General features: G+C 28.0%; 3 protein-coding genes across 5 annotated transcripts; 2 read left to right on the plus strand and 1 right to left on the minus strand.

Annotated features, from left to right (window-relative positions):
• Window positions 1-209: 209 nt before the first annotated feature.
• Window positions 210-3033, plus strand: LOC105424367 (tax1-binding protein 3 homolog). Its single transcript, XM_011634559.3, has 3 exons — window positions 210-532; window positions 1002-1130; window positions 1231-3033. The coding sequence occupies exons 1-3, from the start codon at window positions 476-478 to the stop codon at window positions 1417-1419; spliced, it is 375 nt and encodes a 124-aa protein (XP_011632861.1). The 5' UTR covers window positions 210-475; the 3' UTR covers window positions 1420-3033.
• Window positions 3034-12616, minus strand: retm (real-time). 2 transcript variants are annotated; one of them, XM_089078506.1, is made up of 16 exons: window positions 12323-12616; window positions 11740-11889; window positions 11327-11458; window positions 11010-11138; window positions 10792-10895; window positions 10570-10698; window positions 10399-10478; window positions 10013-10315; window positions 9781-9869; window positions 9558-9695; window positions 9339-9459; window positions 9131-9255; window positions 7660-7903; window positions 7417-7532; window positions 5493-5635; window positions 3034-5291 (listed from the first exon to the last, which is right to left on the minus strand). In XM_089078506.1, exons 1-16 carry the CDS (start codon window positions 12383-12385, stop codon window positions 5222-5224), a joined length of 2136 nt encoding a protein of 711 aa, XP_088934632.1. In that variant the 5' UTR covers window positions 12386-12616; the 3' UTR covers window positions 3034-5221. The 2 variants fall into 2 exon arrangements, with proteins under 2 accessions (XP_088934632.1, XP_088934633.1); XM_089078507.1 differs by lacking the exon at window positions 10570-10698 and having other exon boundaries at window positions 12323-12615.
• Window positions 12617-13984: 1368 nt separating this feature from the next.
• Window positions 13985-16947, plus strand: Gint3 (GDI interacting protein 3). Of its 2 annotated transcripts, XM_089078459.1 has the most exons (7): window positions 13985-14106; window positions 14159-14493; window positions 14681-14858; window positions 14988-15137; window positions 15283-15688; window positions 15771-16066; window positions 16148-16947. In XM_089078459.1, the coding sequence occupies exons 3-7, from the start codon at window positions 14782-14784 to the stop codon at window positions 16533-16535; spliced, it is 1317 nt and encodes a 438-aa protein (XP_088934585.1). In that variant the 5' UTR covers window positions 13985-14106; window positions 14159-14493; window positions 14681-14781; the 3' UTR covers window positions 16536-16947. The 2 variants fall into 2 exon arrangements, with proteins under 2 accessions (XP_088934585.1, XP_011632864.2); XM_011634562.3 differs by having other exon boundaries at window positions 14011-14493.
• The last annotated feature ends 248 nt before the right edge of the window (window positions 16948-17195 follow it).

Here is a 17195-nt window from a genome sequence, read left to right on the forward strand (position 1 = left end):
CTTATTTCAATTGAAGTTGCTTATAATTTTAGCAGCAAGAAACTGGAATCTGGAAATTTAGAAAATTTTGCGCAATGATCTTCTGCGCAGACGCTCGACGCTCATCATGGCTGCGTTCCGACACTCACTGCCAGTACTAGTAAAATCTATAATATACGTGACCTGAACTATATATATTTTCAGTACTGGTGAGTGAATATCGGAACGCAGCCCATGTAACGGCCTTAAGGTATAGGCTCGCCTAGCGATCATCTGTTCACCATCCATGATTGACAACTTCTGTTGCTCCCACATTCAGTAGTTCCTCGTGGTTCCTCGTTCTTTGAGATTACACGTTGCCAAGGAACGTGCCAAAAATTAGTTACTTAGTTGCGTTGCGGAAGCGTGAACGATTGTCTCCACGTGAGTTATCCGTGAGAATTTATTAGAAAAAAAAAAAAGAAAGAGCGCGTAGTAGAGTTCGAGTCGCTCGATTATGTGCGCGAAAATGGCCTTTCAACATCAGCCGGGTACCGCGATGGAGTGCCTAAGCGTACGTATTCTTTATTAATTCTGTCACGTAGTTATCCTTGATGATCCCGAATACTTGTCCTCTTCTTTTTTATTTTATAACAGTACAATATTTCAAAATTTTTATTTACCTACAAAGAAATTTATATTATAGATATTTATATTATACGTAAATAAATGAATGAATAAATGATAGTAGTTGTAAAAAGCTTGTGTGACAGCGACAGACATTTTAGATGAATCTTGGTCTATTCATGTTTTTTTTTACCGAGGTGAATTAAGTTAATTTAATTGGAGTAAATTAATTTTGATCGAAAATGACTTGGTTTTCGAAAAATTGTTTTAAAAATGTATCGAATTTTATAGTAAAAAGCAGCTAAAGGTTATCCAAATTTAAAACAGATATCATAAACTGGAGTAACTTTAACCTCTTGAAGTGATTTTAACATTTGATGAATATGAAATATATTTGAAATACATATTTGTTATAGATACCAATTACATTACATAAAGAAACAGAAATCAATGAAAATGGCGAAGAAGTAATGAAGTGTGGATTTAAAATCGGTGGTGGCATTGACCAGGACTTTACAAAAAGTCCACAAGGATATACAGACAATGTAAGAGATATTGTATTACACTTAAAACATACTGTTTTTATCTAATTTATACAATTTTGAGATAACAAAAAATTTATAATAAACATGAATCTTTTTTCAGGGTATATATGTAACAGAAGTTCATGATGGATCACCAGCAGCAAAAAGTGGTCTTAGGATGCATGACAAAATTTTACAGTGTAACGGATACGACTTTACAATGGTAACTCACAAGAAAGCAGTTTCTTACATAAGAAAGCATCCAGTATTAAATCTTTTAGTAGCTCGTAAAGGTGTTACCAGTACTTAAAAATATGCCAAAAGAGATTTTTATTGTTTATCAGATATTTATTTTATATTATACTTTAAGGAGGTTTGCCTATCCAATCTATTTTTCTGCCAAATATTACAATAAGTAGCAACCTCTCTCTATGAAGTAATACGTAGAAATTAATTCAATGCATATAAGATAATGTTGAATCATGGAGTTGAAAAAGTTGATTTCTTTGTTTATTTCAAGGCTGAAGTAAATAGATGTTATGCTAATCTGATATTATTAGCACCTTTATAAAGAAGTTTAAAAAGAGATGCCAAAGTATAATAATGTTGCATTTAGTTATATATCTTTGACTATAATGATATAGATAATCTTTCTTCATATATATATATATATGTGTGTGTGTGTGTGTGTGTGTGTGTGTGTGTGCGCGCGCGCGCGCGCGCGTATGTGAATTTTTATCAAGAATTATTATATTGTATGCATCTTCTTTAGTGTATTGTAATCATTAAATCTACTTATTTTATAATTTTATAGTCAAAGACATACATAGACATAATATCGATTTTTGTAATTATATATTCTAATTTCAATTGTTTAAAAGAATTAATACTTCTGAAAAAAAATATTGGGGAACTTCCCAAAATCTTTCCTAATCATACGAATATTCATACTATTCAATATAAAAAAAGTTATTTTCTCTAAAATATTTTTTAAAGAACATTTTCTTATACCAGACTTCAGACATAATTATTAATTATTTTAGTATACGTTTTATATTGTTATTAAAATTATTGTGATAAAGTAATCTACTTTTTAAAGTGCATAGCGCATGATGTCTAAAAATCATTGGAGATTATAAAATAGAAAAATATTCCAATTTGCCTAATATTTGCATATATAATATGATATTATTAAATATTAATAATCTGTCAATTAGAAACTAAATTTGTTTAAAATATTCTGCATACTTCTATATACATTCAGTATACTCTCTTTAAAAGATATTATGAATAAGATATCTCATGTAAAATGGAGAAAAGTGGAAATATATCCGTATGATTTATTTTAATTTCCTATGAGAAGGAAAAAAATATAATTTATTATAACAATAAGTATATATTATTATATATACATTGTTTACATTTTAATGTCGTCATTTGTTCAAAGGCGTATCAGATATGAAAAATATATTAAGAAATATCTCGAACATAAAGATTTTCTGGGGTTTTATATATAAATATATCTATATTGAATTTTCAAACAACAGATTTTAACAGATACTCATACTGCAAAAAGATGTAACGCTATACGTAAAAAGAAATACGATTTTTGTACAATTTTTGTACTTCGCCTCTTTGTTTTTACCCAAAGAGCGACTTTTTAATATATTTAACAACTTTTCATATGAAATAATAATTTTGTAATTTATTCCTTAAGATGAATTGAAAAGTATAATGAAAACTTGAGAGGCATGATATATAAAGATATATAATTCTAGGAACATATACCATGTATATTGTTTATCCTAGTCTAGTAATGTCGAAATATTTCATACATATAAACAGATATTTGTAAACATACAATTATTAAGCATATAACCTGCTCGTAGTATGAATTATAATGTTATAAAAAAACCAAAAAGAATGTTAAAACTATTCTTATTTACTTTATTTATCCTAATCTGGGAAAATTTCCCCTAAGATGTATCACATATATTACATTTACTTATTAATATTAAAAACTTGAAAGCAGCTTTTCTATACTTAATAATAATTCTTGAATAAATTCCTTCGAATTTTATTGCCTTCAACATTGTTCGTGACAATCGAAATAACGATACTTATTAGCTACGTCACTATGCATGTAATGTTTCAAATCAGTAACATATGTCATTTTTCTTTTACTTCGAGACAATCGTAATTTATGAATTATCATTATAGTTTCTAACTGCAAAGAAGACGCAAGTTACATATCATCAAATAGTAATAAATACTATAAATTTCTTCTTTCTTGTTCGAACGACAAAAATTGTATAAATACTTTTTTTTTTACTTTTTTTCATATAATAATAATCTATATTTCTAATCTATATTTCACGCATACTACAACTACAATTTAAACAATTAGTTGAATTCTAGTGATGAGTGATACTTATGATATTTTTAACTGTTTAATAAATATTGGCCGGTCATATAATTTTATTTTACCATATACTATTCTAGTAAAATCACATCTGTTCTATTTACTCTAAAAATCTGTATTTGAAAAATAGGTTGTTTCCTTACGTAATAGGTTGTTTCTATATCACAATCGATAATTATCAAGACAGAATTTGTTAAGAAGAAGATGGAAGGATCTTTCTATTCAATACAATTAATTAAGAGTTTGTGTTCTTATACAAGTTAAATCTTGATAATTAAAGATAATTACTTATGTGAAAGCTTTCTCTGCTATTATTTCTATATAATATTTATCATCTAAAATATGAGCATTTTTAACATTATTTTTATATTATTATAATTGACTATTAGTTATTTACAATATTTGTTTCAGATATCCTGCTTTTTAGAATTAATTTTCGTTATCTTACATACATTCGTTATCTATACATCTTTATGTTAATTTTTGTCATTAAATAATTTATATTTATAATTATTTGACTCTTGTAGGCTACCAGAAAATTAACAATAAGATATTATCTGCCAAAACATTTATACATTTACACTTGATGAATAAATCATAATAACTTTATTCTGTAACATTATATTGTAAATCTTAAAATCAATTTTTTTTCACATTCATTGAAAACTTTATTTGTACTGAAAATATTTGAATATTTGTTTTGGCACATAATATATAAATTTATTACCAAATATTTTATATGTTCTTACTAATTTTTAGGTAGCTTAATTTAAAACTAGTTACCATATTTACTATAGTATATAATATAGTATATATAATTAACTTAATTTATACATATATAAACAATATAATAAACATATTCTGTATTATAATTTTTTTCTTATTGTTTCTCTACTTAACTTGCAATTCTACAACTATTAATCTTTTTATTACTATTATTTTATTACTTTTTATTTTTACTATGATGTTTTATGGAAGTATGTCAAAAATGACATACACAATTAAATACAATTAAATACAATATGTGTTCCATTACTCGGCAATAGAATGTTTTACTATGATATAAAGCTACTATAAACTATACTGCTATAAAAATTAGTTTATTTATGCATCTTTTCTGAAGACAAAATCTTAGTAAAATGTAAGTTTATAAGGGAAGAACATTTTCCGTTACCCGTGTTCTTTATATAAATATATGTATATAAATTAATATTAAATCACAATTCACTTGCATAATTTGAATTATTTACTTTAGAATTGGAAACTAATGTACTTTTGCAATGAGTCTCTGTTTAAATTGCAATATAATCTATAAAATGTACATGACTTTATTACGAGTATTAAATTTCATCTAATTTATCTTTATATGAAAAAATAAAGTTTAAATGGACAACATTATTATATATTGTATTATTGTTTAACAACTATATGTAATATGATAACGTTCGTTATACAATTGTTGAGATGAGTATTTTAGGCTTGAGATTTGGAATAATATTTGGATTGATGATGTATAAAGAGGCTTTATCGCGTCAACAAGATTAAAATATTAGACTAAAATATGATTTGCATTTTAGCCTCGTTAATTAAAAATAAACGAGATTCGTGTTTTCATAATGCATATTGCATATAAAATATTATGAATAAAATTTCATGTCTCCTATAACTCAACATCCATATTCATTGCTTTTCATCTGGATAAAGATGAACTAGCCTCTGACCTTCCACTAATGGCTGATTGCAAACTCATCATAGAACCTCTAAAATTAATCAATTAAAGATGCCATTATAAAATTGTATTAAATATAGATAAAAAATATATACTATACTACATTGTGTATATGTATTATATATGTATATGTATAAATATATATGTATAATATATGTATAATATATATATATATATATATATATATATATATATATGTGTGTATAATAATGTATTATATATGTATAAATACCTGTAATGTGCAGATGGTAATGTTTCATAAAAATACATAAGTTGAGCCTTATGAGAACTAATAGATGGAAGAAATTCAGCTTGATCTTCTTGATTTTGCCATTGTAATACATAAGTACCTGTATCTTGCATGATATGAGTTCCCTATAATAAAAAAAGAATTAATAACTGTATAAAAACAATAAATAAATATATCCTGAGTTAGGAAAAAGTCTTTTTACAAGTTGGAGCATAATTGAAACATTTTTTAAAATTATTTACAAACTTTTTATTAAGTCAAATATGTGCCGTTTTGATCGATGATCTTTTGCCGTTTTTCAGAGGTAGAATCATTATTATTGGTGTAGAACTTCTATGATTCCTCGGCAAAAAACCAAGATAAATGATTTTCACAGTCTCCTTTGAAGTCAAGTATTTCATTAAGGAAGTTCTGCAAAGACCGAGACAAATGATAATCGGACGATGCAAGGTCAGGATTATATGGTGGATGCATCAAAACTTCCCAGCCAAGATCTCTTAATTTTTATCGAACGGATTTTATTCTTGTTAATCATTGAATGCCAAGAAAGATAGAACGATACTTGTGTCGACTTGTGTCACTAAATGGAAAGCACCCAAAGATGTGTATAGCTTGACGTTGTCATGGAAGACAATGCTTTTTCTATTGATCAATTCTATAATATATAATATATAATATATAATAAAATATAATATATAATATATAATAATTTCCGCTTTTCCTGAATAGATTGCTCCAATCGCATTAGTTGACAATAGAAATCAAAATCAATTGCTTTGCCTGGCGACAGCAGTTTATAATGGACGACTCCTTTCCAATCCCACTAGACACACAGCATCACCTTCTTTGGCGTCAATCTGGGCTTTGCGATTATTTGTGGTATCTCATTTCATTTTGACCACGATCTTTTTCACGAACATTATTATCATATGTTATCCACTTTTCATCGCCCATTATCAATTTTTTTCAGAAAAAGCTCAATTTCGTTTTGTCTCAACAACGATTCGCAAATGGAAATTCAATCCATTAAATTTTTTACCGTCAAATCATGTGGCACCCAAACATCGAGCTTCTTTGTGTATCCAGCTTTACCCAAGTGTCTCAAAACAGTTTTATCAATATTTAGCTCCTTAGCTATGTCATAGCTGCTTACATGATGATTTTCTTCAATTTTTTGGAAGATTTCATCGACATTTTCCACAATAGGCCGACAAGAATGATGTGCATCTTTGACATCGAAATCAATTTGCTGCCAATTTGTTTGTCTAGTTAGAGCATCCTCTCCATAAACATGACAAATTTTTTCTATGGCTTGCGCAGCGTTCTCCCTTTTTTTTATAATAAAAAAATATGCGTTGGAAATGTTCCTGATTTTCACTCATTTCCAATTTTGATTTAATGCATCAATATCGTTCAAATCTATGATTAATCTATTTCAAAATATTATAACATAATAATTATTGTAATAAATATCATCACATGCCTCTGTGGTCGAAAGGATAAGATGCCTGCCCAGTAAGCAGGAGATCCAAGTTTGATTCCTGAAGTGATATTTTTCTGATCCTGAGGTGATATTTTTCGCAAAAATAATTGCGAACTTTCACGTTCGTGGTCGAGCCCCATGACGCACACTCTCCCTTCTTATTTGAAATAACACCTTTCCAACAATATATAATACATACAATAGTGGCACATAAAAAATCGACTAGATCTCCATCTGTCAGCTATATGTAAAAAGACTTTTTCTCTAATTCAATATTTAATACAAAAGAAATAATAAATTCTAATTTAAAAATTTAAATAAATTATGATTTAGAAGAAGAATAAGAAAATTAGATTATATTGGAAATATATCTTTGTACATTTTTGTCTTGTTATCAAATATATGAATTATATGTATACGTACTTGGATACTTTCACCATCATGACAAACTACACTATGTTCAACTTTAATATAATTATCTTTCAGTTCTTTTGTAGCAACAATTTCGTGATCACCACCTATTGCAAGCTCTGGAAGCTCTATAAAAAATAATCATGGTTTATGTTATAACTTAGGTTATGATATATATATATTTTTATATCTTAAGTAGTGAAAAGAATATTATTTGTATTTCATTTTAAATTTGTATCTAGTAATGAAACATACCTGCAATAGCACTGTTTTCACTTCGAGATTTATGAAGTACTGTAAATACAACATTATGCCGCATCACATCAAAATCCCATGTTAGAACAGCACCCGGATCATCCGATTCTATGAACACATGGTGAGTTTGGCCACGGCTCAGGCTGATAGAATGATACAGACTGTGCTCATGTTCACCAGAGGTACCTTCCAAATCCATTCTGTATAGCTTTTTTGGAACTACTCCTCCTTCCATTACATATGTCTGACATTTTAACAAAAATAAAAAAAGTTTCAAACAAATTTATATTTCATAAAAACCTTTAGGCTATTTATATAATCATTTAAAATGAAATTTTACAAGAATTAATAGCTAATCAAACTTCAGATATTTAATAACTTTTTTGAATTATTCAGCTAAATATGTAATTTAACATATTATTAATCGTATAACATCATTTGTCATATGGATAAATTTTTTAAGCTTAATCTGTATAAAATAGTCTGAAATTTAATTAGCAAGAGCACGCAGAATTACTTCACTTTTGTGCGCGCAGTGTCGATCTATTTATATTTTGGAATTAGTGCTTAAACTTGCGTGCATTACATACAAATATACAGGATCTTGATTATATCAAACTATATTCAGATTTGATGATACACATATATGTATATGTATAATGTTTCGACTTAGATTCTTGACATAATTCCTATATTTTATAAATGAATAAATAATTATATAACAGTAAACGATTTATCTAAAATGTCTCAGATGTGAATGATGAATGATAGAAATGAAACATATAAATATGACATAGAGACAATGCCTATGTATCTAACTGCTGATATTATATACAATGATTTTCTGATCAATTTTTTTGGTAATAAAATTCCTAATAATATAATGATACACAATGTGCATTTTTTAAAATAAACACATCACATTTTTTCCACTAAAGCCAACTTAGCTGTAAAAAAAAACTTCTACAACATATTTAATACAAATTTCGTATCGTTTTCTTACGCTGTTTGTGTCGAAAATGTAAAATCTTCGAGGTACCATATTATAGACTTCGCATATATTCATTTCCTAGTATTCAACACGCAATATATTATTTTAGCGAAAATAAACAAAAAACGGCACTATTATTTTTTCTCAGAGTATTAAAAATTTTATAAAATATTGGTAATATAATTACCAAGAAATGTAGTAACATCAATAACATATTATTATAATATACTGACATTAATGTCCATTACATACTTATATTACGCTTTAAACAAAAATAATTAGTTAAAAATAATATAGATAATTAACAATATAAAAATTGTATTATAAAACCTGTTAAATATTCTATGATACATGATGACAATATTTTGATTTTTGCATAAATACAGCGTTATATCTATATTTTGCATATAAAATAGTCATATTAACAAGTGTAATATTTACTTATTATTATTATATTTATTATTAAAATTAGTATCTTACCTCTGAAGAACCACCGAGGAAATCAGGAATAAATTCTTGATTAATGTATTCACCAAGACCTCCAGATCCCTGTTCTTGATAATCTGTACCGCAATAAAAAATAAATTTCTTCCTAGTATTTTCATCTGCAATTTTAATATACATATAATTAGAAGTAGAAAAAGATTATTTTATATAATTTAAGTAAATTATTTATTAAAATATTTACTAATAAAAGTGCTGATAAGTGTCCATAAAATAGGGAAACATCTTGGAGCACGTATGATTAAAACCCTTCCCATTGTTTCGGGATAATTTGCTTCTACTATTTCTATTATTCTCAACAATGCCTGAAGTAAATCAAGTAAATATAAATTATTAGACTCAAATACTTATATCATTACATTAAGAAAGTAATCATTAATATATTTTATTAAAATATTAGTACTTTTATGCCAGGTCTCCATAGGTGCCGCATATTTAAACCTTCTAAATCTATCAATAATGTCCATTGAGAGACGGGATGACCCCAAACAGTAGTAGCTTCTTCCATTAAATGTAGACCTTCTTCACAGATATGTAAAGCCTACGGAAGAGTTAAAAAACATATTTAATTATTTATGAAAGATATTTTTAATTTCAAAACATTTTATAAGATAAATTTAACTTACCAATAATAGTAATTCATCTTCTCCAATCGATTTGAGTAGACCTTTAACGTCCATTTGACCTAGCCTTAAGATATATAAAGGTCGTCCATCTACATCAGAATGTATAATTAATATATTACGTCAGATATTTTTTGTATCATATATATTGACTTATTATTTTTCATAGCGTAACTTAGCATAGTGTGACATTTGCAACAAGTTTATCAATGTATAATAATAGTTCTATAGCTACCTTTATCAAAGTGATGCCAGCCGCCAGGAAAATAATCTTTAATTACTTGTGGCATTTCATATTCATCAAGAAGTTTATCGATTTGATGTTTCTTTCTCCAATGTAGAGATTGCGTTAACATTTCTCTAGCCTTTTCAACTGAAAATTCCGTAGCCCTCAGGAACCGTAGGAGCGTTGCATAACCCGGTACCGAACTTCCCCTCAGTTCTTCTATGCTATGTCTAAGCTGCACTAGTTTACTTTCCTGTAGCATGTCTAGTTTTCCCAAGTATCTCTCTATATAATCTGACGAGAGTTGCATCTCTGTGTATGTTTTAAAGAAAAATGAAGTATAAGTTGCATATAATATTGTATTTATCGAAATAATATATAACTAAATAATATACCTCTGTTGCTGGGCAGTTTGCTGTCGGTATTACATAATTCTTTGTCACTATATAACTCACTATTTTCGTCCACATTTTTCCTATATAAAAAAAGCAACCATTGCAGACCGAAAATATTGCTCAATATAAATTGTTAGTATAGAATTTAGGTAAAATGTGTTAAATGTTTACTGCTGGAAATTAAAATTGTAACATGTTACAATTAAGACTTTAAATATTTTGCAGAAACAATCACTTGTATGTGTATGTGTATGTATATATGCTCTTGAAGTCTGAAGTGCTCGCCCATAATGATGTTTCCTTACAAGCAATGTGAAATTATGCAATTAAGAGAGTGCATAGAGAGACCCTTTTGTATTATATATTTAATATGATTTAACATATTATACTTACTTTTCTTCCTCAGAAGATCCTTCTTGTGGATCTTTCCAAGGTGAAACGTAAGTAATGCCTTCTTCTTTTAATTGGTTTATGAAATATTCAATAATTTCTTTACCCTGTAATTAAATGTAATGTGCTCGTATCTTATAAAATCAAGAGAAAATATTATTTTATTTAAATTATCTCTATCAATTATATCAAAATTAATAATAAAAAGTATTATGCATTACCTTGGCAATATTTTGTGCATATTGCTTCATTGCTAGCTTTTCCATTGAATTTTCGAAACCAAAAAAATTTTTAATATCTAAACTTGCTGTTTGTTCAAAGCAAGTCCATTCTGAATTCTCAGGATGAATCTAAATATATAATTAATAGCATTAGATTATTTATTATTTGTGTTATACTAAGCTAGAAAATGTTTTCAATACAAAATATATTCCAATATAAAATAAAAATCTATAAAAATAACTAAATTTAATTACGCATATAATAAGATATATAAAATGTTATTTATATAAAATACTTATATATAAAAAATACTTACAAAATATTTACATTTTTCAATAACAGTTACTCTACTGGCAAAGCTTTCATTGTATGCTTCTATTTCTAAAACACTATTGCGCCTATTTAAAACATTCCTTTGAATAAAGTATACAAAATCCACACCAATTATCTGAAATAAATTACTAACTATAATAATAAACACGGATTTTACGAGACATAAAAAATCATTTTAGTAATTTTAGAAATATTTTTAGCTACATTATTTTCTAAATTATTAGAAAATTAAATAGTATTAAAAATAAAGATTCTCCCATATTTCTCATATTTATTGATAGTATAAAATTTTTACAATAAATGAAGGACTGAATGTCAGAATATGACAATCTGATTTTTTATACTTATGAATGTCAGAATATGACAATCTGATTTTTCATACTTATATGGACAAACCTTTTTCAAGATATATGGTGCTTCAACATTTAATTTGCACCGCCTCTCTGTGGTTCTAACAGCACCATCTTCGCTCTCCTCATCCAGCATAATTTCACATCCGACAAAAACTGGTATCTGTGGACACGTTGGAAACCTACGCTCATATGCCTGCAGAAAAAAAGATAAGAATTAGATAATAAGATAGATAAGAATTCAGCTTCTTATTTATTCATATTTATTATAATAATTTATTATAATATATTTATTATAATATAAATATAATATAATAAATTTATTATAATATAAAATATAAGTATTCAATAAAGCTAACTAATGTTTCATGAAAAAAAAAAAAAAAAAAAATCAGGGACAAAAAAACATGCCTGCAGCTGAGATTTGGAAAAAAAAAAAAAAAAAAAAAAAAGATTATATTTAAAAGCTGCTGCCTTTTGTACAGTTCAATACAGGTATTCGTAACGAGGAATCATTTATTGGATTTTCTGGGATATCGCACATGTGTCGCGAAGGACACATAGGAGCATGAAATGCAATAAATATTTCATGACAGCCAAGTTTGAAGGCTGAATAGTAATAAACATACCATCATGACCAGAGCGAAGGGATGCTTGTAAACCCGCACGGGCGACTGGTATTGTTGAACCATACTCACTGGTTCTCTCTCGCGTGCGTTCACACGTATCCAACACCCAACACCGCACTGAGATCACGCAGAGGACCTATAATAATTCGATTACAGTATACACGCTATAGCCATTACAGATAATCAATTGGCAGATAGAAGAGGCAAACGGAACTCGCAGCCACACAGACGTAGCGCCTTCCAATTAGAGTACGGGAAACACTGGAAAGCGCTGTCACTGTTCAGCAAGGACTGAATAGAAACAAAAGCTCGCGAATCTAAAGCGCTTTGTGGCGCCGCGACTTTCAGTGCCACCTCGAATCCAATGTCGCAACTCAAATATAATCGCGACGAGATAACTTTGTTATCAGAGCAAAAATGATTAGAGTTGTACAATTTCAAGATTACGCCTATACGGGCGTTTCTTTTTTTTTTTATGTATTGTTTACGTAATGTTTACACGAATTTTTTTCATGTAAACGATACAAATATGTAAATTATTGTAAAATGAATAATACAAGACACAATACAGAAAAATGAAGTAATTACCCAGATAGCACAGAGAACCAAAAAATAATTCGTTTTTAAATTCCCAATTCTTTTTGAATTCCCAAATTATGAAATGTATTCTTCTTCCATTCTTAAAAGAGTTTCTGATCTAAAAACATTTATAAGGAAGAGTAGGATTTCACTTTTATATTACTAATTCTCAGTTCATTTTCAAATACAAAAAGAATAAATTTTTATAGTTTATAAGAATTCAACAATAAAATTGAAATAATTTTAGATAGTATACTTAATAAATACATTTCAACAAATATATTTCTCGGAAAAATATTAGATCCCTAAATTAATTATTATACAGAATTTGAAGAAACAAAATTGTACTGTCAAAATACTTTATTTTATCTTGAAAATCATTTTATAGATTTACTTTCAAGGCATCCCCAAGGATATCAGGAGTTTCAGAATATCATTTCATCATTATTTCATTAGAATATTATTATTTAAAAATCTCATGATGTAGTATCTTTTATTCTATCCCATACAGTTTTCAATTATGAGAAATGGAACTTCGCCGCGTCCATTTTGATCGATAGTGCCATGTATTATTCGCGATTTCTTTTCCAACTCATTAGTGTCCGTCCACAATAAGTATTTAATCTTTAAGTCATAAGAAATTGGCCAATCATAGTCGATTATTCTTTTCATATTCAATTATAATTGGTCAATTTTTTACTTCTTAAAGCTTAAATCATCTATTGTGAACCGACACTTACGAATTGGAAAAGATTTCTTTCGGAGCTACTTCAATTTAGCACAGAATGTATACTTTTATAGAATTTTTCTTAAATTATCGGAAAGAAATTTTTTTTGAGTTTATAATGATCATTTGTGCTGTTTGAATATTTTATTTCTATTTCTAATTTTTTCCTTTCGATATTAAATAACAGAAAATTAATAATTCTGTTATATCAACAGAATAATCCAAATATTATTTAATAAATTAATTATCGATTAAGTTAATTGAAGTTTGATTGAAGAAGCCATTTTTCAGGATCAAAATATTTCCGTCGATCAATTCGTGATACTTGCACGTTCCAAAACTCATCGAGAACGTCGCGACTTTTAAACCATGCTATACATCGATGAGATGACAGGAAACTTGCGGTTTGTGATTTGACTGACATTTTTAGCGAATTTCACACTTTTGAGTTGTGGATTGCCGTAGGTGCATACGAAAGGTATCTCGATAAATTTGAGATTGACTCGAATATAAGTGTCAATTTGTTAAAGATTTCTCGCTCATGTGATGAGCGGCGCATGTGAGGATTCGTGTCCTTGGACGAACTATTTGTCGGAGGCGATCAATAAATGCGTGCTCAACCTGTTATCGTTGCTGTCGACATTCGGTCTAACCTTTAATTCCGATGACATTGTCATCTTCGATGACGAGACGTCGTTGAGGCTCCATGAATTTCATCACGAATTGAAAGCATTATTGTCGTTCGACGATTTCCAGCTACAATTGCTCAAAGTCTTCCTGTTGACATTCGTAAGCAGCGTGGCGTTAATCTTCGTTGCCTGGCATATTTACGGCTCTAGAATTACGGAACAATTCATGAAAACAGGTAGGATTGTCCTAATAAAGCCTTAGAAATTTCATATCGTAAGATATCAATATCCGTACTTTTATTTTATATTTTATTCCAATCATATTTGAGAAATAAACAGAAAAAAATAATTGAAAAATAATTGAATTAACAATGACAATTTTTAAATAAATTAGTAAAGATTTTTAAACGTTTTATCTTTCAGACGGTGCTGACGATTGTAATTCATCAACGGAGTAATATATTAAATATTATAAATATATTGATTATTATTGGACAGCAACAGTTATCTTATATCTGACAAGTATGACTGATAAAATCAAGTCTTTTTTTCAAAAGAAGAAAACAAGTGCGAAGTTTATGAAAGCAGGGAAAGGATACAAGTAATTGAAATAATAATATAAATTTTTGAAATAGATTTTGTGATAACATCAATCCGAACTATGAATTAATAATATCTAATTAATTAATTAATAATATTTAATCATACAGTTTTAAATTTATTCTTATAGATTGACAGACTCCACCAGTACTATATCTAGTTCAACAGAGCCTAGACAACCAGTTAGGAGAGCGGAACCTACAGAGGAGGCTAAGACGGCAGGCCAAGCAGCTTTAGCGAGATTAGAAGCAAAGAAAAACGATAAACCACTATTTAACACGTGTGTAACATTTGAGATTATTGTTATTTATTATTTTATTATTATATTATTATATTATTTTATATATTTATTATTTAGTATTAGTAAAATTATTAGTTTTTCTGTCAGTCAATCAGATTAATATCATCATTATTTATATTTACAGGTCATATGCTGCCATTCAAGCACGGGTCAAGCGTGAATTGGAATTAGAAAGAAAAGCACAACAAAACTTACAGCAGACCGAAGATGCAACGTTGAAAGAAAAAAAAGAGAAAATTGTAGATCCTTCGATTTTTGCAGTTACTGATGTATATTTCCGTTGTCCGTATTTATCTGATGAAATATTATCACGAGACGAATGGAAAAAGAAAATACGAGAATTTCTATATGAGCAGTTAATAGGAGAGGAGGCAGGGTTAACAGCGTGTCTCATTATTCAAAGTTGCAATTCTGGAAAAGAGAAAATTGAAAGCTGTGTAGAAACACTCGACAAATATTTGGATAATATTATTAATAATCCTGATGTTGAAAAATATTGGAAAATTAGGATGAGTAATAGAATATTTCAGGTAATATGAAATTTTATTAACTTAAAATAGCTTTAATAAATTTTAAAACTGTTTATGTACATGATAATATATGTTCTTGTAGGAAAAGGTTTTGCCTATTGAAGGAGCATTAGATTTCTTAAAAGCGGCTGGTTTTGAACAGAAAAAATTGCAGCATAATGAGAATGAGGAAGATTTCTTGGTATGGAGTCCTAATAATTGTAACATTGAGAACCTTATAATGTTAGATGAAGCATTAAGATCTGCAGAACCCATTCCTATTGAGTTAGACAGGAATTTACAAGTATTAATGCCTAGTCAAGCTCGTATACGGAATGAATTACCGCCCAGCTTTTTCACGATATCTGCGGAAGAAATAAAAAAAGAGCAACAGTTAAGGTACGTTTATACATAATATGTTTAATGGCAGAATTCGGAATTTTTAACATGTAATGTAAAATTGTTGATTATTATTGTCAGAACGGAAGCTGTAGAAAGAAACCAAATGCTAAGAACAAAAGCTATGAGAGAGAAGGATGAACAGCGTGTACTTAGAAGATATAAATTTGCTGTACTTCGTATCAAATTTCCAGATGGAATAATACTGCAAGGTACTTTCTCGGTACACGAGAAGTTCCAAAATGTGAATGACTTTGTTGCTGAAAATTTAATTGAGGATAAAGTGCCCTTTTTGCTGATAACACCGGACGGAATTAAGCTAGTAGAAGAATGTCATACAAAGACACTTTTAGAATTACGATTAATTCCTACAGCTATATTAGAATTTTCTTGGAATATAGCTGATAAGGAAAGTCTACCTAAAGGATATTTGAAAGAAGATATACTTTCTTATATACAAACTGTCTGAAAAAATACTATATTCTGGGATAAAACACACGTTTGCACGTGTGTGCACACACTTTATTATACATTTTTTGAAAAGTATTTTTATTTTTTGTCACCAAATTTTCTGGTCATTCCAATTTTTTCGAAAAAATTTTTCTGATTGCATTCATTTCTCATATACTATTATTTATATCAAAACCCCAATTGTATAAAAAAATTAATCGTATGCTACTTACATTTTTAATACGAATAAATTTGTTATTATACATATATCATATTTATCTATTGAATATTATCTATAGTACATAAATATAGAGAAATCTACTTTGTCATGTAATTTTATTGTACACTTGATTTGATTGTTACATTTTGCTTTTATTATATAATACATGTAAATAAGTATCAATATCTATCTAATCATACACATCTTGCAATATATTGTTTTTTATTTAAAATAACCGTATTTCAAACTTGAAGGGAAAAAATGGATATATAGATAATAAATATACATCGATTTATATTTATAAAATAAATACGAGATTATACGCGCATATTGGCATGAACATATTAGGGAAGTGTATTTGGATTTTGTATTCAAATTTTCTAATTCATTATGTTTACGTCTCATCACATTGATATTTTATCCAATTTTTAGCATGCCAATTTTTTCCGCCTTCTCAGT

The sequence above is a fragment of the Pogonomyrmex barbatus genome, unplaced genomic scaffold (genome assembly GCF_055798465.1).
Source record: "Pogonomyrmex barbatus isolate J1 unplaced genomic scaffold, ASM5579846v1 scaffold23, whole genome shotgun sequence".
NCBI classification, from domain to species: Eukaryota; Metazoa; Arthropoda; class Insecta; order Hymenoptera; family Formicidae; genus Pogonomyrmex; species Pogonomyrmex barbatus.